This window comes from Rhineura floridana, chromosome 7, assembly GCF_030035675.1.
Source record: "Rhineura floridana isolate rRhiFlo1 chromosome 7, rRhiFlo1.hap2, whole genome shotgun sequence".
Classification (NCBI taxonomy): Eukaryota; Metazoa; Chordata; class Lepidosauria; order Squamata; family Rhineuridae; genus Rhineura; species Rhineura floridana.
In genome coordinates, this window is record NC_084486.1 from 5226476 (window position 1) to 5245897 (window position 19422).

Below are 19422 nucleotides of genomic sequence, written 5' to 3' on the forward strand. Positions count from 1 at the left end.
GTGAAGGATGATTCCTCCGCATACGAGGCTTCATCAAAAACTCTGCCTCTGGCTACATCAAAGGGGTTAGGTGAACAGGAAGGATGAGCTTCATGACACGCACGTTGGTCCATGTTGAGTTGGGGTATGGCAGGAACTTGTGGTGGTGACTGCATTTGGGTGAAAAATGCCAGCATGGCTTGAAGTTGGAAGAGGAAATCAGGGGACAGCAGCAGCCCAGTTGTGGTAGATGTTTGTGCCTGAGTGGCTATTGGAGCAGATGTTTGGGACGGTAAAACGGAGGGAGGCTGGTTGGGCGAAGGCTGAGTGTGGAAGCCAGCAAAATCTTCCTCGTTAGAGGAAGCAGCAGGGCAATGAAGTATGTCGCTTATGTGTGCCTGAGTTGCTGTGGTAGTGGTGGGGGTTGGCACAGAGGCATAGCATGGCCGCTTTGGTTTGCTATGGCTTGAAAGATGTTTTGTCTTAGCCATTGCTTTAACATGCTTAGGCTTAGTCGCCTTAGAGTGTTGCGGCTGGGCTGTTTGTGACATGCCTGGCTGATCTGGCATCATATTGGCTGCTTGCGACATGCCTGGCTGTTCTGCCATCTTATATTAACTTGGGTGCAGTACACGGCCACAGAGGGGGCAGGATGTAAAGACCCGAACTGGCACAGTGTACGACCACAGAGGGGGTAGAATACACTGGCAGATGGCTAAGTGCACGGCCACAGAGGGGGCAGGATGCACTGTGGTATCAGCGTTAAAACAATATAGGCTGTGTAATATAGGCTGTATATTAGGCTTGGTACACGGCCACAGAGGGGGCAGGATGTACAAAATATAGTTCAGATTAGTGCTGTAGGCTGGATTTCAGGCGTGGTACACGGCCACAGAGGGGGCAGGATGTACTGAATATAATTCAGATTTATTAGAAGTCAGGCACTGATATTAAAGCTCCAGCCTTGATGATACTGAATATAATTCAAATTTAGTACAAGTCAGCCACTGATATAAAGCTCCAGCCTTGATAATACTGAATATAATTCAGATTTAGTACAAGTCAGCCACTGATATTAAAGTTCCAGCCTTGATAATACTGAATATAATTCAGATTTAGTACAAGTCAGGCACAGATATTAAAGCTCCAGCGTTGATAATACTGAATATAATACAGATTTAGTACAAGTTAGCCACTGATATTAAAGCTCCAGCCTTGATAATACTGAATATAATTCAGATTTAGTACAAGTCAGCTCCAGCCTTGATAATACTGAATATAGTTCAGATTTAGTACAAGTCAGCCACTGATATTAAAGCTCCAGCCTTGATAATACTGAATATAATTCAGATTTAGTACAAGTCAGCTCCAGCCTTGATAATACTGAATATAGTTCAGATTTAGTACAAGTCAGCCACTGATATTAAAGCTCCAGCCTTGATAATACTGAATATAATTCAGATTTAGTACAAGTCAGCTCCAGCCTTGATAATACTGAATATAGTTCAGATTTAGTACAAGTCAGCCACTGATATTAAAGCTCCAGCCTTGATAATACTGAATATAATTCAGATTTAGTACAAGTCAGCTCCAGCCTTGATAATACTGAATATAGTTCAGATTTAGTACAAGTCAGCCACTGATATTAAAGCTCCAGCCTTGATAATACTGAATATAATTCAGATTTAGTACAAGTCAGCCACTGATATTAAAGCTCCAGCCTTGATAATACTGAATATAATTCAGATTTAGTACAAGGCAGCCACTGATATTAAAGCTCCAGCCTTGATGATACTGAATATAATTCAAATTTAGTACAAGGCAGCCACTGATATAAAGCTCCAGCCTTGATAATACTGAATATAATTCAAATTTAGTACAAGTCAGCCACTGATATTAAAGCTCCAGCCTTGATAATACTGAATATAATTCAGATTTAGTACAAGTCAGCCACTGATATTAAAGCTCCAGCCTTGATGATACTGAATATAATTCAGATTTAGTACAAGGCAGCCACTGATATTAAAGCTCCAGCCTTGATGATACTGAATATAATTCAGATTTAGTACAAGTCAGCCACTGATATTAAAGCTCCAGCCTTGATAATACTGAATATAATTCAGATTTAGTACAAGTCAGCCACTGATATTAAAGCTCCAGCCTTGATGATACTGAATATAATTCAGATTTAGTACAAGTCAGCCACTGATATTAAAGCTCCAGCCTTGATAATACTGAATATAATTCAGATTTAGTACAAGTCAGCCACTGATATTAAAGCTCCAGCCTTGATAATACTGAATATAATTCAGATTTAGTACAAGTCAGCCACTGATATTAAAGCTCCAGCCTTGATAATACTGAATATAATTCAGATTTAGTACAAGGCAGCCACTGATATTAAAGCTCCAGCCTTGATAATACTGAATATAATTCAGATTTAGTACAAGTCAGCCACTGATATTAAAGCTCCAGCCTTGATAATACTGAATATAATTCAGATTTAGTACAAGTCAGCCACTGATATTAAAGCTCCAGCCTTGATGATACTGAATATAATTCAGATTTAGTACAAGTCAGCCACTGATATTAAAGCTCCAGCCTTGATAATAGTGAATATAATTCAAATTTATTACAAGTCAGCCACTGATATTAAAGCTCCAGCCTTGATGGTACTGAATATAATTCAAATTTAGTACAAGTCAGCCACTGTAAATTTGTGTGTAAGGAAGCCCTGTAAGTCTGTCTACAACACACATACAACACACAGGGAAGGTATCCGTTGGTTAATAAAGGGGTAACAAAAAAGGCGGGAAATTTGAATTCAACAAAAATGGCGCCCGGAAAAAAGAGCGGGAAAAAATGATCCGAAAATGGCGGAGGGGGAAGAAGCAATGGCGGCTGACTGGTAACGAACTGGGGGAAGGGCTGCCCAGCACAGTCTCGCAGGGGGAGGCGCGGGGTTGATAGTCGCACTTGCGGCTCTAAAAAACCCCAAAAGGAGACTGCCGAGAGACGCCTGTGTCGGGAAAGGCAGCAGGAGGGAAGCCGCTGTCGCCGCCGAGTAAAGGGCTCTCCGCGGCGAAATTAAAGTCACGGAGAGAGAGGGAGAAAGAGAGGGCAGGAAGCCGCAGCCGCAAGCTCCCACCTGGGAGAGAACTGCAGCCGCGGTCTCTCCAAGAGCTCCTAAGAGCGCTGCTTGAGACAGCCCAGCAGAGGGGGAAAAAAAGAGCCGCGAGCTCCCGATGGATGCAACAGAGCCAGGGGGAAGCTCAAAAGCGGACAAAAACGAAGAGAACCGCAGCCGCGGTCTCTGAGGGAACCCTCAAACAAGCCTCAAACAAGTAAGAGAGATAAGGTGAAATAAATGGAAAGTTAAACACAAACAGGGAAAGGAAGGACTTCAAACAAATACGCGAAACTTAGCTAAAAGCTACTTGCTACGCTTAAGATCCAATCTTGTTCGATACGAAGGCAAGAATGAACTGGAGAGTGGGAGGGGCCTGACGCCCCTAGTCTTGACTTCAAAGACATTCTTGCCTTCGCACGATAGGTGGAGCTAATACCCGCTGTGATGGCCGGACTCATAGGGAAAATGATCAAGTTCAACTTGAGCAAGATACTACATTTAAATATAGTGTGTTGTGCCTCACACTGACTGATTCCTTTTTTGTCTTAGTAATGAGAACAAATGTCTTCATGAGACAACAAAGCAATCATCTTTGAGGGTGGGGCAGAGAGGAAGGGAACATTTTCTTTGATCTGGAATTATATGCCAAAGAATATTACCACCTTATGGACATAATATCATTTTACTTTATCTTGATTTGCAACCACTTGAGGGGGATGGAGAGTGGATACATCTGTGTTGGGGTGGTGCTAGTGGGCACCACTGGAAGGGAGGCTCTTCTCAACAGCCTTATTGTGTCATGTTATATACTATACATTATAATAGTATTTAGCTGCTTTGAAAGGTTAAATGAAGAGTGGAGTGTAAAATCCGTCTTTATTGCCATGGTATAATGTCATTTGCTTTGTTTCTTTCCTTTATTGTACACTGACGCATCTTGTTCAGCTGTGTAAATAAACTAATTTTAGAAGCCCATATTTGAAACCTGGGATCCAATCCAGTTGGAGCCTTACATGCAGTTTTAAGCACACACTGCTATCCCATGAGTGCAACTGGGGAGAGGGGATCAATGGAAGGACACTCCTTCCCATGGAGCAGCAGGTAAAATGGTGGGGGGGGGTAAGGAAGATACAACAGAGATGGCCCTTGATTTTTTTCACAGAAAGCTGAAATTCTGGGGGTGCTGGAATTTCTGCCCATTACCAAATTCTGTGCTCATATGATAGGCATGTAGGAATGAATGAAGCTGCCTCAGACCACTGATCTATCTAGCTCAGTACTGTCATCACTGACTGGCTGTGGCTCTCCAGGGTTTCAGGCAGGAGTCTTTGCTAGCCCTAACCAGAGACACCAGGGAGTGAACCTGGGATCTTCTGCATGCAAAGTGTATGTTCTACCACTGTGCTATATAGCCCTTTCACCTAGAGATTATAGAATAAACACAACCATGCCCAAATGATCCTAGTTTATCAATGCAGTTTTCCCACTGAGAATACTTGAATGATCACACTGATGTCCCTTGTTTAGCTGTGCATAAAATTAACTAGTAGCAGGTTCCTAGTGATCCCCTTGGTTTTTGCCCAAGCACTGATTAGTTGTATGAGCTCAGTCACGCATCACCAGGGGATGAAAAATGGAGGCTGTCCTTTCTCCTTAAGAGTAGCAATGAACAAACCTCTCTGAGGCTGAATTAAGAATTGGACTCGGCTAACCAAGCTATTCCTAAGTGTAATTAGGAATCATTTTTGGACATTGACATACTTCTGCCAGTGTTATTGGGAGCAGAATGGAGTCTGAGTTCCTCCTCCCAGCTTCTCACCTCTGACAAAAGATGCACGTCCGAGTATAGATTTGTGGTTGTCTCAAAGTTGAAATGAGCAGGAAACTATGCATTCAAATGTGCATCCAGGATGCACAACCATGGCATGACTGTTTGGGCATCGCTTTCTGCCCCACAGTTAAAATACCAGGAGGGACAGCAGGGATGTGAAAGATGGCTTTGATCCCATTGTGCCCCCATCCCCAGTTTTTATTGCATGTGGAGGGCAAACATCTGCAGTGTGGAGATACCTGTGTGATTTAGATTCCTATGTGTGCAAGGTCATAAATTATGCAGGGAGCCTCCACAAGTACAACAGGCTGCTTGTTGCAGATGTCCACCCTCCAATGGGCGAAGGGCAATGAGGTGATGGAGGGAGCAAAGCTAGCTAGTTCTTCACCACTCTTTCCGTCATCATGTGAGGAGAATTCTTGAATAGGACTCATGACATAGCCAGTTCTAATTAGCTACATGCCATCATATTACCATCACATTCATTATGTGATCCCTGATCAGCTCAGTACATGTCAGGAAGCAGCCCTGCATTGAACATGAAAAAATGGTGCCAATACAGTAGTGGATTGGGTTGCAAGCAGGCATGAAAAGACGCGAAAAACATGAAAGGTTTTTCTCACCCCACCCCCACCCTATGACATGACTTCCTGAAAATGATTTTTGCTCGGAAATTATTTGCAGTTGAAAATTCAACACCCCACTAATACTCACCAAATGCAAACTGATTACAGTTTGTTAAGAATTCAGGGAGGTAAAAAAATTCAGGGATGAGTTCCCTCACATCAGTCATGTTATCCCTTGAAGCCGAGTCCCAGGTGCTCTTCATACTATGGAACATCCTGTCTGCAACATCAAAACCTCCTCCCTGGTGGGATGAAAAAGACATGGAGAGGAAAGATACAAGATTGAATTTGTTTGCTGATGAGCTTCACCACTTTCTAAGAACATAAGAAGATGGCCCATCTAGTCCAGCATCCTGTTCTCACAGTGGCCAACCAGTTGCCCATGGGACACCTGCAAGCAGGACCTGAGTGCTAAGAGTCAACCAAGAGGTGGAGAAAACAGAAAAGCAGCCTATGCTTGTCACATACAAGATGTTAAGAACCACACTATGGGGCATTCCATAATCTGCTCCTGTTTCTGCTCGAATGTATGCTTTAACCCTAAGTAGCCTGGGGCAGACTGCATTTGAGCAGAAAAAGAGTGGGTAGAGATAGACTGCTTAACCCCTTCCCCCTGGTTATTTTCGTTAGAATAAGCAAACTTCCATGTTCCCTTTAAGGGATATTTTGGGAAATATCCCATGTACATGTTTACTTCCTAAAGGATGGGGTTACCTGGCTTCTCTTCCTCCTCCTTTGTCTGGTAGTTTTTTCACGTTCTCCATTAAGCTTGAGGACAGAGAAGCATGCACATGCTTCTCTTCCAAGATGACCATTATCATGGACTGAGACTTCTACTTTTCTATCTAAGCTAGAGCCTATGTTTCCTGAACATATGAAAGGTCATGAGTAAACATTCTTTATCTTTTACCTAAGAAAATTGTATCTATTATTATTTGTGTCTGAGGGAAGAAAAAGGTGGGCTGGTTGATTCTCACTCTACTGCTTGCATTTATATCTCTGCTAAGAAATAGGACCATGAAACTGTTCCTATTTCATTTTTAAAATACCAAACAATTTTTTAATGCAAAATTGACTTCCTGAACTTTTTTTTTAAACCTATGGAAGGAAATGTATGGGAAAGAAATGGGTGTGTTGTACCTTTCCCCGCTGTGGGTTTAAAAACAGTTGAGAAAGGGATTTTGAGAAAAAAAATGGGGGGCTGCAAAGGGGGGGATATCAGAGAACTCTGCTTACAAACTAGTTTGTAGCTCAGTCTTTCTTAATATGTTATTTAGAAAGATCAAAACTTGCCCTAACTTACATGGTGACAATATGTTTTCTGTCCTTTCTTAAAAAAGGTATGCCAAGATTCCAAATGTGGAATTCCACCCAAACTAGTTATAAATAGAAGGCTAGTAGCCATGGATATTCTCCATGTATTTGTCTAATCCCCTTTTAAAGCCATCCAAATTGGTGGTCTCCTGTGTGAGTGAATTCCATAATTTAACTATGTGCTGCATGAAGAAGTATTCCCAGGCTGTGGTCTGAAGGCACATGAGGCCAGCTCCTTGCTGAAGCTAAGTAGGGTCAGGTCAGGTCTGGTCAGTGCTTGGATGGGAGACCACCTGGGAACCATATGTAAGCCGCCTTGGGTTTCATGAAAAGAAAGGCGGGGTATAAATGTAATAAATAAATAATAATACTTTGTATGTCCTGAACATTCAGGTTCATGAGATGTGCACAAGTTCTAGTGTTCTGAGGAAGAAAAAATTCCTCTTTCCATTGTCTCCATGACACTTTTATTATGCCATGCCCATTCTATGACGAGTGGCTCGGGCTTGCAGGAATAGCATAAGGAAAGCTAAAACCCAGAATGAGCTGAGGCTGGTGAGGGAAGCGAGGAACAACAAAAAGGGGTTTTTCAGATATGTTCGAAGCAAGAGAAAGACCAAGCAAACGGTGGGACTGCTGCTCAATGAGGATGGCAAAATGTTGACAGATAATGAGGAAAAAGCAGAACTGCTCAACGCCTATTTTGCCTCCGTTTTCTCCCAAAAAGGGAACAGTGTGCAACCTTGCATCAGTAGCAATCTCAGTAAGGGGTCGGGACTGCAGTTCGAGATTGATAAGGAGATAGTCAGGAAATACCTAGTTAACCTAAATGAGTTCAAATCTCCAGGGCCTGATGAACTGCATCCCAGAGTATTGAAGGAACTTGCAGATGTACTCTCGGAATCTCTTGCCATCATCTTTGAGAAATCCTGGAGAACGGGAGAGGTGCCGGAGGATTGGAGACGGGCAAACGTTGTCCCGCTCTTTAAAAAGGGTAAAAAAGAAGATCTGGGGAATTACAGGCCGGTCAGTCTGACTTCAATACCGGGAAAGATATTAGAACGGATAATAAAAGAGTCCATTGGCAACTATCTAGATGACAATGCTGTGATTAGAAGGAGCCAGCATGGGTTTGTCAAGAAAAAATCCTGTCAAACTAATCTCATCTCTTTTTTTGATCGGCTCACTAGCTTAGTAGATGGTGGAAATGCTGTAGATGTCATCTATCTAGATTTCAGCAAGGCGTTTGACAAAGTCCCCCACGACCTTTTGATTAGCAAACTAGTCAAATGCGGACTACATGGAAATACTGTCAGGTGGATTCACAACTGGTTGGAAAACCGTACTCAAAGAGTGGTCGTCAGTGGCTCTGCTTCAGACTGGAAGGAGGTCTCGAGTGGAGTGCCACAGGGTTCTGTCCTGGGGCCGATACTCTTCAACATTTTTATCAATGACTTAGATGATGGGGTGGAGGGAAGCCTTATGAAGTTTGCGGATGATACAAAACTGGGAGGGATAGCTAACACAATGGAAGACAGGAATAAAATCCAAAGGGACCTGGATAGACTAGAAAATTGGGCTGAAATTAATAAAATGACATTCAATAAAGACAAATGCAGGATTCTGCATTTAGGCCACAAAAACAAAATGCATGGGTACAGGATGGGAAATACCCGGCTTAGCAGTAGTGCGTGTGAGAAGGACCTTGGAATTGTAGTGGATCGCAAGTTGAACATGACCCAGCAGTGTGATGCTGCGGCAAACAAGGCAAATGCGGTTTTGGGCTGCATAAACAGAGTTATCGTTTCCAGGTCGAGGGAAGTAATAGTCCCACTATATTCTGCATTGGTCAGGCCTCATCTGGAATACTGCATTCAGTTCTGGGCGCCTCATTTTAAGAAAGATATAGACAAGTTAGAGCGGGTTCAGAAGAGGGCGACAAGGATGATAGCCGGTATGGAGAACAAGTCTTATGAGGAAAGGTTGAAGGAACTTGGCATGTTCAGTCTGGTGAAGAGAAGGCTGAGAGGTGACATGATTGCACTCTTTAAGTACCTGAAGGGCTGTCACATAGAGGAGGGTACAGATTTGTTCTCTGCTGCCCCAGAGGGTAGGACTAGGTCTAATGGTTTTAAGTTGCAGGAGCGTAGATTCAGATTGGACATTAGAAGGAACTTCTTGACAGTAAGGGCAGTTCGGCAATGGAACCGACTGCCTAGGGAGGTGGTGGGATCCGCTTCGCTGGATGTCTTCAAGCAGAGGCTGGACAGCTATCTGCGGGAGATGCTCTAGCTGTGGATTTCCTGCTGTGAGCAGGGGGTTGGACTCGATGGCCTACAAGGCCCCTTCCAACTCTATGATTCTATGATTCTATAATGTCACCTCTTACTCACTTTTTCTCTAAACTAAAAAGCCCCAAAATGCTGCTCTTTTTCCTCATAACAAAGTAACTCCATCCCCTTGATCATTTTAGTTGACCTTTTCTGAATCTTTTCCAACTCTACAATGTCTTTCTTGAGGTGAAGTGACCAGGACTGTACATAGTATTCCAAATGTGGTTGTAGTATAGATTTGTATAATGGCATTATGATATTGGCAGTTTTATTTTCAGTTTTTTTCCTAATGGTCCCTAGCATGGCGTCCAGGTGTCTAGTGCACGATGGAAAGGGGTAAGGGGAGAATAGTATTTTTTTAGGCTATTCTGTTTCTCCTAGGACAGCTTAATAACATATGTGATGTGTCAAATATATTTACAATAATAAATATTACACCTGGAATTTGGTCCAGCCAAAGACCCATCAATTTCAATGGGAGAGCTAAACCAAAGTCTGCAATCCTATGCATATTCACTGATAAGCAAAAAACCTTGTGGTTTAAGAATGCACCTATAGCCAACAGCTATTTCTATCAAACTTTAAAAAGCAGGGGAATTGGGCAGCTATAGTGAATGCACCAGGAGAGCAGGAGACCTGACCTCCTCTCTGAGATATTGTACTGCCCTACAAATTGGTCAAAATGCAGACACCATTTGGGTTGGTATTTCACAGTCCAATCCACTTCCTGTGTAGCTTGGAAGAATCCACTGGATTCCTGAATGCCCTGGGGGAGTTCCCAGTAGATAGAGAACGTGACCTTGTTGAAGCCCTTGTCACGCTGTGGAACAGCGAGGCACATCAGGCTGTTGACATGGTTGCCCCCGAGTGCCCTCTCCAGCATTGTGGAGCCTGGTTTGTAGGTACACCAGTGAGCTAAGGGCAATGAAACAGGCTGGATGACAGCTGGAGCGTAAGTGGCGAAAGACGTGCTGTGAGGCTGATCGGACATCATAACCGTGCCTACTGTGGGGCAGTGAGGGTGGGGAAGAAGGCCCACTTCTCTGCCACCAATGCATCCTTAAGTAGCCGTCCAGAGGAGCATTTCCATATTGTCTGTTGCAATCAACTCCAGGAAACTGAGTTTTAGACCCTAAGGAGGCCCACTGTGAATTGTTTGCAAGGTACTTTGAGGGTAAAGTTGCTCGCCTCTGTATCAATCTTGATGCCTCATCCACATCTACTGTAATCCCCAGAGAGGTATCCACTGCAACATCTGCTGCAACTTCTTGGGAACGGTTTCAGTTGATGTGGCCTGATTACATAGATGAAGTGCTTGCAATGATGTGGCCAGCAATGTGTCCTCTTGACCCTTGCCCTTCTTGGCTTATTAAAGCTTGCCGAGGGGGTTTGACCGAGTGGATCCAGGGTGTGGTCAATGCATCATTGTGGGAGGGAGTGGTTCACTGAAAGAGTCAGTGATCTGACTGCTCCTGAAAAACCCCACCCTGGACCCATTGGTTTGCGACAATTACTGACCGGTCACAAATACTCCCTTCTTAGGGAAGGTGATTGAGAGGGTTGTGGCATAGCAATTGCAAGTACTCTTGGATAAAACAGATTATCTTGACCCGTTCCAGTCTGGGTTCAGGCCTGGACATGGGACTGAATTGGCCTTTGTTGCCCTGATGGATGACCTTTATAGGGAGGACAGGGGAAGTGCGACCCTGTTACTCTTACTTGATCTCTCAGCAGCTTTTGATACCATTGACCATGGTATCCTTCTGGGCCGACTTGGTGAGATGGGTATTGGAGGCAATGTTTTATAGTGGTTCCAATACTTTCTCCAAGATTATTTTCAAAGAATAGCATTTATTTTGTTTTGGTCCCTTGGCAATTATGCTGTGGGGTGCCACAGGGTGCCATCTTGTCCCCCATGCTGTTCAACATCTGTATGAAGCCCTTGGGAGCGGCCATCAGGTCCGTAGTCTGGGGGTGCTCCTGGATCCATCTTTGTCACTAGAGGCCCAGGGGACCTCAGTGGCTAGGAGTGCCTTTCACCAGCTTCGCCTGGTAACACAGCTGCAGCCGTTTCTGGACTGGGATAGCCTGACCACTGTTGTCCATGCACTGATAACCACCAGGCTGGATTACTGTAATGCGTTCTATGTGGAGGTGCCCTTGAGGTTGGTCCAGAAGTTGCAGCTGGTGCAAAATGAGGCGGTGAGACTGCTCACTTCATCAGGGTATCACCAGCATGTCATCCCACTGCTGAAAGAATTGCACTGGCTGCCCATTTGCTACCGGGCCAAGTTCAAGGTTCTAGTTTTGTTGTACAGAGCCCTATACAGCTTGGGACCAGGATACCTGAATGACTGTCTTATCCCTTATATACCGTCTTATCCCTTATATACCCAGTTGATCACTGTGCTCTGCAGGTGAGGGCCTCCTGCAGATATCATCATATCAGGAGGTCCGTTCTGCACAACATAAGAAATGGGCATTTAGTGTGGCGGCACCTACGCTTTGGAATTCCCTCCCCTTAAATATTGGACAGGCGCTATGTCTGTTATCTTTTCAGCACCTACTGACAACCTTTCTCTTTCAACAAGCCTTTTAAGTTGAGATCTTATCTCAGTCTGTGTCTGTGTTGGAATTGCTTTTTAACAAGTTTTTAAACCTTCTTTTGTAAAAAAAGATGTTTTTAAACCTTTTTCTTAAAAGATGTTTTTAAATCTTTTAAAAAATATTTTTAAAGATGTTTAGTTTTAATATATTTTAGAGTATGTTTTTATGATATTTAGTGTTTTTAGTGTTTTTGGTTGCCATCCTGGGCTCCTACTGGGAGGAAGGGCGGGATATAAATCAATCAAACAAACAATCAAACAAACAAATACATAAATAATAGTATGTGCCAATTTCTGAAGAACCTGGCTGGTGGGTCTGGATAGTTGAATCTCTGTTGAATCATGTAATTGTTATACTGAATGTTACTCAGGGACACTACATGATTTTAATGGGTACTCATTACAGACTCATACTGTTTACCTGAAAAACGCTTCCTCAACCTGTGGCAACTGCACGTTGAGGTGGCACCATAGCTGCTGTGTGGCACACTGCTCAAACTATAGGGGACCCTTAGTGAAATGGACAAGTCCCCTTGACTTCCCCAGTTGTAACCAAATCATGTCCCTCCCCACTGAAGGCCTTTAAAGACAGTAGGAGATGTCACAAAAGATAAGAGGGGACAGACCCCCTGTAATTCAAGCACTGAATTGGCTGGTGTGCCAAAGTCTGTGCAGATCTGATTTTGTACTTAATTGCAGTGAACAAAGTGTGTTGTGTGACTGTCAATGTGAAACATAAAAAGTCAACTGGAGTACTTGCAAGGTCATTATGAAGTTAATAATTAGCAGACATCAATCCTCAAAGTCAAATTTCAATTGAAACTATTAGAAGACAGGCAGACTGTATAGAAACTACCAACTAACAAGTATCTCCTTGAAGCCTCTTCAAAGCTGTGTGTATTTAATTTGCATACATACAGTTGTACCAAGAGTGACTGACACTTTTTCATCTGTTTTTACAGCTTTTATGAGAGGTGATGATAATCTCCAGAGAAACAATGTGATTTGTAATAAAAAGGTTACCTGTATTAAATAAAAATAATATCTACATAGGAAATATTGTTAGTGCCACAAATCTGGTTAAAGATATTAGCATCCAGAAAAATGTAATTTTTTGCAGCTGCCTAATGCATTTTGGAGGAAGCAATATCTTTTAAACATAAGCCTGTATTATTTATAAAGAAAGCAATAACTGATTTGCAGTATTTCTTACATTAATAAATGTATTTGCATATATTTTTATCAGAATTAGTGAGCTTTCTTTCTCTCAGAGTCCTTCAAGCCTGCAGGTATTACTTTAGGGATGAATGGGTGCAAAGCATTCACAGTTCATGCTAAAAGGGGTAGCAAGCACATTTTCAATATCATACTTAGATAAACCAGCCCCTTAAGGAGTTTTAGCCTCTCGTCACTGATTACAGAACACAATAGGCTCTCTAGTCCAGCAGGCCTTAACTGCGCTATTCAAAGCTCTACTAGGTCATCCAACTTGGACTGTAGTCTCATGCTAAAGCATTTCTGTTTTTTTGCCAGTCTTTACTATATGTGCAAGCCCTCTTCTACCAGGGTTTATCTTTTTGGGGATGCTACAGAGTTCATATGAGCCTGATATGGATTCAAACCCAGGGGCTTTAAAAGACTGGACTGAACCATTCCAAGTCGTGAACTTCAAAATCTGTGCACTCAGGAAAGTCAGAAAATCCTGCTGTGCCCCCTGGCCTCAGCCTTAATGTAACTTGCAGGGGACAGGGACCCTGGAGGGGCAAAATCAAGTGGTGGAGGAGGGAGGCTGACTCCCATTGAAGAGCAGAAGAGTTGGGCCTCTTACTCCATCCCTGATTTAGTCTGCACAGTGGGTTCTCTTCCACCCCTGCAAACTAAAGGAACTGCTTACTTCATTACTCGAGGCGAGGGGAAAAATTGTGAGGGCAAAATTGAAGGAGGGCTCCCTGACCCTTATGAAGACCAGCAGTGGTCACACCTCCTCTCTCACCTCCCGAGTTTGCTCCTGCAGGGTTCATTCAAGTTCTTCTGACATAATTCAGAACAAATTCCAAGGAGAGCTTTTGTCTAAAAATGCAGAATTTGACCAATTGCACCTATATTCTGCCTCTATAAATCTGATACCGATACATAAAGGTAAAGGTGTCCCTGCACTTATAGTGCGAGTCGTTTCTGACTCTTAGGGTGACGTCTTGCGACGTTTACTAGGCAGACCGTATATATGGGGTGGGATTGCCAGTTCCATCCCTGGCCTTTCTTTACTCCCCAGCGTATGCCGGGTACTCATTTTACTGACCACGGATGGATGGAAGTGTGGGTGGACCTCAACGCCTTTTACCGGAGATTTGACTTCCTCCTTCCATTGGAATCGAACTCCGGCCGTGAGCAGAGCTTAGGCTGCGTTACCGCCGCTTACCACTCTGCGCCACAGAAAGATACATAGTGTGCACAAAATACTAAAATAGGCTCATGAGGTTGCTAAGCTAGGATAGTGAAGAAGCTGCTGCTAGAAAAACCGGACAACATGAGAAAGTTGAATATGTTCATGTGAAAAAGAAAAAATGAATTTCAACAATGAAGATGTAGCATGAAATTCTGTCCACTGAAATGCACCATTTGAAGTTCTCTGACACCTATAATTCAGACTCTGTGCATATCCCAAGATGTCCCAGTTTGTTAAACCTGCGGGACTCTGCCATCCTCCCCTCCATGCACACCCATTTGTTGTCAGAATCAGTTAGGGAGGTCAAGGGACAGTCAACGTGATCATTCTACTCACAATTTTTCCCTGCAATTACCCCTGCATGAAAGTTATCAGCCTACCTGCAGGGAGCAGAAGATCTGGGTGAAAGGCTCTATGCGAACCAGATAGGAGGCCACAATCATTGCCGAAGAGTAGTGGGTGCAGTAATGGCACTGGGCTGAGAGGTTGCCTGCAAATGTGGATGTGTTAGTTGTTTTATAGACTATGACTACCATATAAGACTTTCAAAGACCTAACACCTTGATTGGCCACCCTCCTGAGATCCTAGCCCTTTATAATCACACCAGCTCCCCAGGAGCAGAGATGGTGACAAGTCTGAGCACATAACACCCAAAGACCTTCCACTTGTATTTTGTCACTTATGTGAGCTTGACAATGCCTTCTACCTAGTCAAGGGTAGAATGCTGTCCTGGGTTACTTTGGGAGGAAGGGGGAGATATAAATAGAGTAAGTAGTATAAATTTCAGAAATAAATACATTTAAATAAAGAAGAAGAGAAACCATTATTCAAAGTGTACTTCACATCAGGGCCATACTGATGCTTTAGGAAGGGGTGGTGGTTACAAGGCCAGGTACTACATCCTTCATTTGCTGCCTGGTTGTTGCTGGTGAAATACCACATTAACCCAGCTCATAGTTCTGCTCAACTCCTTGGTTAGACAGTTCCCTTGCTGCACCCATAACCTTGCTATAGACCAGTTCCTAATCCTACTGGACAGCTCCTTGGCTTTGTCAATAAGATATGGAATCCAAGCAACCACAGCAATGGTAGCAGAGATGGGACACATACCTTCACTCTCCTCTACTTCTTCATAGCGCTGGATAAATTTCTTTTCTCTCTCTGCAGTCTGTGCCCCCATGGGCTTTGAGAAGTCACGAAAGGCACTGCGATTAGTAAGGTCCAGAGTCTGGAACGCAAACACAAAGTGATCTTTCTCATATAGGCAAATTCAGTGAGATGGCAACTCTAATCTCTAACAGAGAAGCCCAACAGTAATACACAGAAAATACCTTTCTCATTATGACAGTCTACCTATGAAAGAATGAGAGGCTCAACAGAGATGGCTCACCTGGGAGTGATAGTCAGCAAGGACCCACGGGAATACTGGGTACTGCATAAGATCGCTGTAGGTACGTCCAGCCAGAGTGTTTAGGTACATGAGATAATCAAAGTTGCTGATTTCTCTTCTCTGCCATGTCATAGAAACAAAGATTACTGACCCATCCATAGAAAATCTCCAGTAATAACTACATTCTCTCACAGAATGAATGTACCAATTGCTAGCAAGAATGGCTGCTTGTTAGTTTCTGAATATAGCTCCTTCTTGGAAAGAGTGCCTGCCTGACAGAGATCACAAACTGTGTTCCCTGGATCTCTCACCTTGTCAGGCTGGGCAAAGTAGTTCATAAGAAGAGCCCTACTGGCTCAGACCAGGCATCCACCTAGTCCTGTATCTGATTTTCAAGAGTTGCCCATGAGATGTCTCTGGAAAGCCCTCAGGCAGGGCAAAAAAAGGCAAAAATTCATTCCCACCACCCAGAATTCAGTGGCATACCGCCTCTGAATATAGCTATTGTAGCTAGCAGCCACTGACAGACCAATTCACCTCCATTAATTTCCCTAAACACTAAAAATAACACTTAAGCTAGTGGTCATCAGGACATCTCCTGGAAGTGAATTCCCTAAGTCAGTTATTGCTTCTGTCCTGAAACTACTGAGGAAGATGGAAACAGTCAAAATATATATGGTGATCAGTTTATACCTGAATATGTGTTATGAAGGAAGCAACTCATATTGAGTTGCCTAAGTAAATCATATGAGTAACTTCCTTCAAGAGTAACTTCCTTTCTGTTTTGAACGTAGTAATCTGTAGATGTTTATTTTGGACAGGCTTATAGGTTGTTTGTTTTTAATCTTTATTAAAATTAAAATCTTTATTAAAATAAAATGTGCTTCTGAAGTATTCTTAAGTATTTGTTTGTATAACTTGGAGTTTTGCTTTTGTTAAATATTATTTATCCCAACGTTGTTTGTGCTTTTCAAGTTAGCTGTTAGGTTTGATTTCCTTTAGGTATTTTCTTTTTTATTTTGAATCTACCGCCAAGCAATTTCACTGGAGAACTCTGAATTCCTAGTGTTATGAGAGAGGGCAAAAATGTATCTCCATCCACTACTCTGTACATAATTTGAAAGAAGTTTATTGTGTTCTCTCCTACTTGCTTTTTTTCCCTAAACTAAAAAGTTTCAAACGCTTTAGCTATTCCTCATTTGGAAGGTACTCCAACCTCTGACCATTTTGCTTGGCCCTTTTCTGTGCTTTTTATCTATTCCAATGAAATAATAAAAGACCAATATTTTCAAGTGCTTTACCCAAGGGCATTTCTTTTTTAACCAAAAACAGTTAAATTGCTTTTACATTTCATAGGTCTGCCCACTGAAATCACATCAGCCCACTTGTGTACATGCTCAGACTTTCAGTTAGCCACTTGTCTGGTTACCTGTGATCATTAAAATGTTTTTAGGTGACTAGGTGAGTCTGTACTGTTGTTAGGACAGAGATCACGTGCCAGGTGGGCAAAGCTCTATAAATGCAGGGCTAGCTAAAATGTTACTTTCTGTCCATATATGAAGCTTCCTTCCAGGTCAGACCACTGGTCCATCTAACCCAGTACCATCTATTCCAACAGCTTTCCAAGGTTTCAACCAAATGTCCTGTCTAGTACTACTGTTAACTAGAGATGTCAGGGATTAAAACGGAGACCTTCTACTCATCATAGAGCTACAGGCCATCTCCAAATCAATGCCTTATGGCAGTGGATCACGACATACATTATATTAGATTTATGTCAGCAAGTCACTTTGTGCGCTCCTTACCAGAGCTGACTTGCATCCACTCCTAACTATAAGTACCTGTCTCTCTGTGCTACTGATTTACAATAATAGGTGACTGGTGAACTAAATACTCTTCTTAACCCCTTTTTAGGGTATGAAAGCAAAATCTGCTAAGAAAGAGGCACTGCAGCACATTCAATGCAGTTGTTTCATTATCATCACTTGCTAACTTGGTGCCTTCCATATGTTGCTCACAACACTCGTAAACAACACTCGTAACCACTGGCCATGCTGACATTCCAACAACTCTGAAAAGCATCACATTGGCTATCCCTGACATAGGCACTAAGGAATCTAGTAATGAAGTCAGAAAAGACAAGGGACTTTTATCCTGTACAGATGGTAGCAACAAGAAACTATACCCCCTACATCCTCAGCAGAGTTCAAAGCAAGCAAATACTGATTGGACTTGCTCTACTAGATCTGTGATGAGGATCTTCTGTGGTTTGTTTAACAATTACTACAACAAAAACAACAGCAGCAACAACTAGCAACCTCATTTCTGGCATGACTCACGAATTCTAAGAAACAAAATAAATTGTGCAGTTTTTAAAACAATGCCGTTTCAAAAGGTTCCATCTTTATCAAAATTGCGTCCAATTGTATTCAAACAGACGAAAACTTCCTTGATTTCAGGAACCATCATGCAAAATTTGGCATGATGTTCTGCTGCCCTGGGATCCTTCAGGAGGAAGGGTGGGATATAAATTCTAAAAATAACAACAGCAGCATACGATTTTCCAAAATATATAATAGATGATAACAGCAAGGGGATACAACTGAGACTGCAGTACTGGGGGGAGGATGTCAACCAAGTGCTGCCTTGAGAATATCCATTAAGCAGTTCTGCTCAAAGGCAATCTCACCAGTGGAAAGATGGACAGAGGTTACTTTCACTAACTCCCCCTTCCCTTGCAGCCCCTTGTGTCCCCACAAAATTTGCTCTGGAGGGTTGGAGGATCATCTGGAGCCGCAACAGAGTGAATTAGTGAAAATTGTCTCTCCCTCTGCTAGATGTTGAACCCATTTGTAACAGAAGGAGGTCTTCTGTTCATGGATGCATAGTTAGGATCAGATAAATAAATAAACTGGCGCATATAAAACTATAATATCAAAGGTAAAACTAGGCTCAAAACTCTGTGATATATGTGTTCTGTGTGCATTTTTGTGTTTGGAAGAGCCAAATCATACCACTCAAACACAAGTTTATCTCACTGAGAACACCTAAAGCCATTATGTCCAGGGATCTTTGCTCCCAAACACCCTTGCTTTGTTCACTCCTATGTACCAGGAAACAAGCTGACTTTCATGCCAACCTGGCTAACACTGGATTTCAAAAGAAAAAAGCCAATCATAGGTTTGTATCTCTTACCTGCCACTTCAAGAGCATGGTTTTCTCTTTTCTAGTACTTGTGCAAAAAAATAAAAGAAGGAAAAGGAAAACAAAGATTATGAGTCTCTCCTGCGACAACAGAGTAGGGGTAAAGGCAACAGATGATGCTGATGTCAACAAGCTTATTTATTTACATTTATATCCCACTTCCCATTAAGTCGGATATGACCATAAGTGGGGAGAACCATTAGTGGGCTGACAACATTGGTTCTAAGGTCCAAGGATCTTTCTTTCATAAGAAAGTTCAGCATGGGAGCAAGAAGACAACCCAGCTCCAGTATTGCAGTAGTTACCTTTGTTGGTGAGCAGGGCCAGCCCAAGGCACAGACACAAGGGACAAGATATGGCACCCCATTCCATGTGCAGAAACTGACTGAACTGGCTGTTTCATTTTGCTTCCACACTGAGGATGGGACTGTGTTTTCCACCAAACCTGCCGCAGCAGGCTAATGGAGGAATGTAGGACAGGTTATATAACACAATATTCCAACACAGGGAAGTGGCCAGGGGCTCAGCAGGAAAGCCCAGGGCCTGGCTGATGCTACCACTT

At 42.8% G+C, this 19422-nt stretch overlaps 1 protein-coding gene across 4 annotated transcripts in view; it reads right to left on the reverse strand.

Annotated features, from left to right (window-relative positions):
• The window catches only part of WDFY4 (WDFY family member 4), a 463201-nt gene that overhangs the window by 81824 nt on the left and 361955 nt on the right, over positions 1-19422 (reverse strand). For 3 of the 4 annotated variants that reach the window (XM_061634768.1, XM_061634767.1, XM_061634766.1), the window contains 5 exons: positions 18852-18888; positions 15657-15776; positions 15377-15494; positions 14646-14755; positions 5655-5808 (listed from right to left, as the gene is read on the reverse strand). In XM_061634768.1, the coding sequence (XP_061490752.1) occupies positions 5655-5808; positions 14646-14755; positions 15377-15494; positions 15657-15776; positions 18852-18888 (539 nt within the window). The remainder of the gene's footprint in view (positions 1-5654; positions 5809-14645; positions 14756-15376; positions 15495-15656; positions 15777-18851; positions 18889-19422) is intronic. The other variant, XM_061634765.1, reaches the window with a different exon arrangement.